This window comes from Arachis ipaensis, chromosome B09 (genome assembly GCF_000816755.2).
Source record: "Arachis ipaensis cultivar K30076 chromosome B09, Araip1.1, whole genome shotgun sequence".
In the NCBI taxonomy this organism is placed as follows: domain Eukaryota; kingdom Viridiplantae; phylum Streptophyta; class Magnoliopsida; order Fabales; family Fabaceae; genus Arachis; species Arachis ipaensis.
In genome coordinates this window covers 5,365,551-5,369,854 of record NC_029793.2, presented here as the reverse complement: position 1 = coordinate 5,369,854, position 4,304 = coordinate 5,365,551, and the positions used below count along the sequence as shown (strand labels likewise).

Here is a 4,304-nt window from a genome sequence, read left to right as displayed (position 1 = left end):
ATTATTGTGAAAATAATATAATTTTTATATTTATTTAAATAAAAAAATCTCAGCTGTCTCCTTCTCTTTCCACCTACACCACACCATTTCCTTCTCCCCATCATCATTTCCTCCCTATTCTCTTTTAGGTTTGCCATTGCTGCGACCAAGCTCTCTACCAACTCTTCTCTCTTCTTCTTCTCCCCCTCCTAGAAACAACAACAATAACACTTGTCGCAGTCGTTGTTACCACCACAGCACCACTACTAACCCCGACAGTCATGCCCTGCTCAGACCATATCTAGTTCCTTGCACCAGATCGCAAATCATAATGACGATGGCAGTGGCAAATAATGGTGCAAGAGGCAGAAAAGTGAACGAGCTGTGTGCTGCGGGGGATGAATATTGATACGGCCATAAAAATTGTATGTGGTGGTGGCTGCGGTGGTAATGATAAGGAAGATATAATTAAGAGAAAAACTGAAAAAATATTTGAGTAAAAGGTGATTATTAAAAAAGAATTTGAATACTCTAAATTTTGAATTTTTATTTTAAGTAAAGTATAATTTTTTATTTTTGAATGATTTTTTTTATTTTTTTTTGTCCTGTCTGTGGAATAAATAGTGAGAGATCACACTTTATTCTCTAGAATAAAATTTAAAATTTAGAGGATTCAAATCTATTAAAAGAGATGAAAATTCATTGGATACTTAAAGAACGGTTTGCTGATGGTAATGATAAAGAAGATATAATTAAGGAAAAAAATTGAAAAAATATTTGAGCAAAAGGTGATTATTAAAAAATTATAAATAGAGAGAAAGAATTAAAATTTAATTTAAATAATAAAAATAAAATTGAATCAAACTAAATTTTTAAATAATATTAAAACTTTTTACATATATTAAGGACAAAATGCATATATAATTTAGAGGAATGCTAGGAGGCCAGCAACTTTTGGTATTTGTAGTTATCAAATAGTCATCAATGATAATTTAATGGTATGAGATTGGTGTGAGATTTCATCCAATGACTCACTTTTCCTTGTTGGTTGGTCCTAGACTTTTCCTATAATTTATTATTCATATATTAATACATGAGATTGAAACATGTATATATATACAAAAGAGTCATCTGTTTTCTTTTTATTTTAGTGTGTTTTATTTTGTGAACACAGGATGAATTTTCCAACCGATCTAACAACATATTAAGTTGGTGATAGAACTAAAATACAACCTTCGGAATCGTGCCAATCGTGTAGATGAGTCTATAGTGCTATAAGTAGAGTCGACATTGTCCAAAACCCTCATTTCTATAGCTGAAATGAATGGTGTCCCTGTGCCTTTGTTAACCAAGCAGATATGGATATAATCCAGCGATAGAGTGTGGATGATCTCATAGTTTATGCTGACTGAAGAATTTGTGAATTTTACCGTCTCCCAAAAATGAACTCCAAGATAAAGATCAAACTCTGGAAGCGTATTAAGACTATCATAGTTTCCATACAAAAAACTAGCTCTGATTAAATATCTAGTAACACTTGTTACATTTATTCTGTAACAATTTCTTATTCCATTAGGAAAACTCCGAAGGTAATTAAAATATTGTGGATGAGTGGTCTTATCTTGGGGTGACACAGTTTTACTCACACCAGAATCAATGAAATTAGCATCTGAAATGTAATTGATTCCTGTGTTCTTTTCAGTGTAATTGGAATTTTCAGGTAGCCCACAATCTATGCTAATAAATCCTGATAATAGAAATTAATTATTAATCAAATTATATATTAAATTAAAGAAATTGTGAAACTTAAAAGTGAAAATGACTTCTTCAAATTTTAGTAAGTAATCGAACCTGATTGATCCTGGCCTTGGACCGTTGCTATGAAAGAAAGAGCTCCAAGCAATAGAAAAACAGAATTTGCGAACATCTTTTCCATTGCATGCATATCCTATTTTGTTTGGGGTGACAAACTGCGAGGGTTCAGTGCTTCTATTTAACTAAATAAAACTCGCGATTTTTAATATACAAATTATGTAATATTATGAAGTTGACCCGTAAGGAGAGGGACAATTAAAAAGTCCTCAGTCAGCTTTTATTATTAAGAAAATTTTACTATCGTCATTTTATTTTACCCAGAGGGATAGGTAATGTATTCGAGTTTTATATGGAATTTATTTGTATCACATTTATTATTAGTAATAACTATGTGATTATTATTACTTGGTGATCTTCGATGTTTTATTTTAATTAAAAAAAATAAAATTTTTGTTAAAGAGTATTTTTGTAAAAATTAATTTATTTTTTCTTAAAAAATAGATAAAATTAATGTTAGTTAACACAAAAAAAACTTAAAATAGATTAAAGTTAATGTTAGTTAACTTAAAAAAAACTTAAATTAATTTATTTTTAAGACACAGATTAGGTATCTATTAAAAATTGAAAACTATGTTTGAATCCCTTCTTGCATTGTCTCTTTTAATGGTAAAGGAACTAATATCCAATAGTCAACATTTGCATCATATAAATTCTTTTCTAGAAAGAATGCTTCAATACATATTGCTTGACAAGAATTTGACTGTTTAGAGTAAATATAATTCTAATAGTGAAAAAAATATTTTTCGTCACTTATTTAATATTATATAATATCTGACATTTTTCTGTGTTTTGTTTAGAATAAATTGGGAATGGTAGTTAAAAACTAAATTGGCTCATTAAATTCTTGATTTAATTATATTTGTTTGTCATTACTTTTATAAGAAACAAAGTGAATTAAATTAATCAAGTAAATTTATTACTTTTGACATGTGATACATATTAAAAAAAAACCTATTTAATTTGAAATATTTACAACGTTTTAGAAACCACTACTTCTCATAAAAAGCCATTAAACTATTCTTTATAAATATTATTATTTTTCTTTCTTTCTTTCATGTAAATATAATTAATAATATAATATCATAATAATTCTATGTGTTATTACTAACGGTTCTGCTACGTTACCAACAGCATATCTGCCAACTTCTGCCAACTCTTATTTATAATTGTGTTTTATAGAAGTGTGTTCGTGGATGTGTCTAATAAAAATGTCTTTTTTATAGCTGTGTTTAATAAAAATGTCTTTACAGATATATTTTCTGGATGTGTCTCTTTATATATGTATTTAAAATATATTAATTATTAGACACATCCATGAACACACTTCCATAAAACATAATTATAAATAAGAATTGGTAGAAATTGGCAGATAATATGATGGTACCCTATGCTTTTCCTATTACTAATGATTTAGTTCGTGTGATGCCCTGTGCATTGCCTGGACATGAACACTAGTAATAATTAATCAAAAACATGATAAGCATATTCGTAGATACCTCAATAATTATTGTTATATAAGATATAAGCAATAAAATCAACGATTCAACCCCGCATAAAGGAAAATATATTTGTGAACAAATCAAATACAATTAAATTCCATTTTGTTTATTTCTTGTGTCATTTTATAAGATTTCACTTTGATTTTATCAATTTTAATTCTCAACATACTTATGATGAATTTATATACTAGAATAATTTAGTGTAGAACTGTAGATAAAATACTTATGATGAACCTATAAACTAAACTAAAAATGTATTAAGTGAGGTTAATTCACTTATTCAGAATAAGCAGTTTTGTCGATTTTTTTTTTTTTTAGATTCTCGACTCAAATTCTGTTATGTATTGAAAAATAAACTAAAACAATCATAAGAAATTTTTTATTTGTCCAATTTGCAATGGGACTACAGCAGTATCAAGAAAAGTCAAGATCCTGCTAGGGAGATAATGGACTATTTATACAATGTGTACAATGGACTGGAGTTTACCAAGAATCGAACTCTTGACCTTTTGAATCTAGCGCTTTAATACCATGTCATGATATCACTCATCCCAAAAGTTTCAACTAATGGAAAAAGGTAACACTAATAGTTATATTTCTAATACTTCATAAACCTTCATTGTACACATTGTACAAATATTTCATTGGCTTCTCGTTCTTTTCCTATCAAGATATATAGATTATTAATTACAAAAAGACGAAACAAATTACATTACACACAGCGAACATGAAAAACGCAAAAAATGTGTTCAAACTTCAAACTAACAGAAATATCTTTATCATTGCATACATATCCTATATTTTGTTTGGGGTGACAAAGATTACGATAGTGGTTCTGTGCTGCTATATAAATCAATACTTCCAATAAATATATATTAATTTTTTTTAAATAAATTGTACAAAAATACAATAGAGTAAATTATGTACATGATTTGTGCGTAACACAGATCA

The 4,304-nt window shown here is 28.0% G+C and overlaps 1 protein-coding gene across 8 annotated transcripts in view; it reads right to left on the bottom strand.

Moving 5' to 3' along the window:
* The window catches only part of LOC107614780 (probable LRR receptor-like serine/threonine-protein kinase At1g05700), an 8,165-nt gene extending 6,222 nt beyond the window's left edge, over positions 1 to 1,943 (bottom strand). For all 8 annotated transcript variants that reach the window (XR_002354459.1, XR_002354461.1, XR_002354460.1 and 5 more), the window contains exons 1-2: positions 1,831 to 1,943; positions 1,181 to 1,726 (exon numbers count right to left, since the gene is read on the bottom strand). Coding sequence is in view for 3 of the 8 variants with exons in the window: in XM_021112266.1 (XP_020967925.1) it covers positions 1,181 to 1,726; positions 1,831 to 1,924 (640 nt within the window). In the remaining 5 variants the exon portion in view is untranslated. The remainder of the gene's footprint in view (positions 1 to 1,180; positions 1,727 to 1,830) is intronic.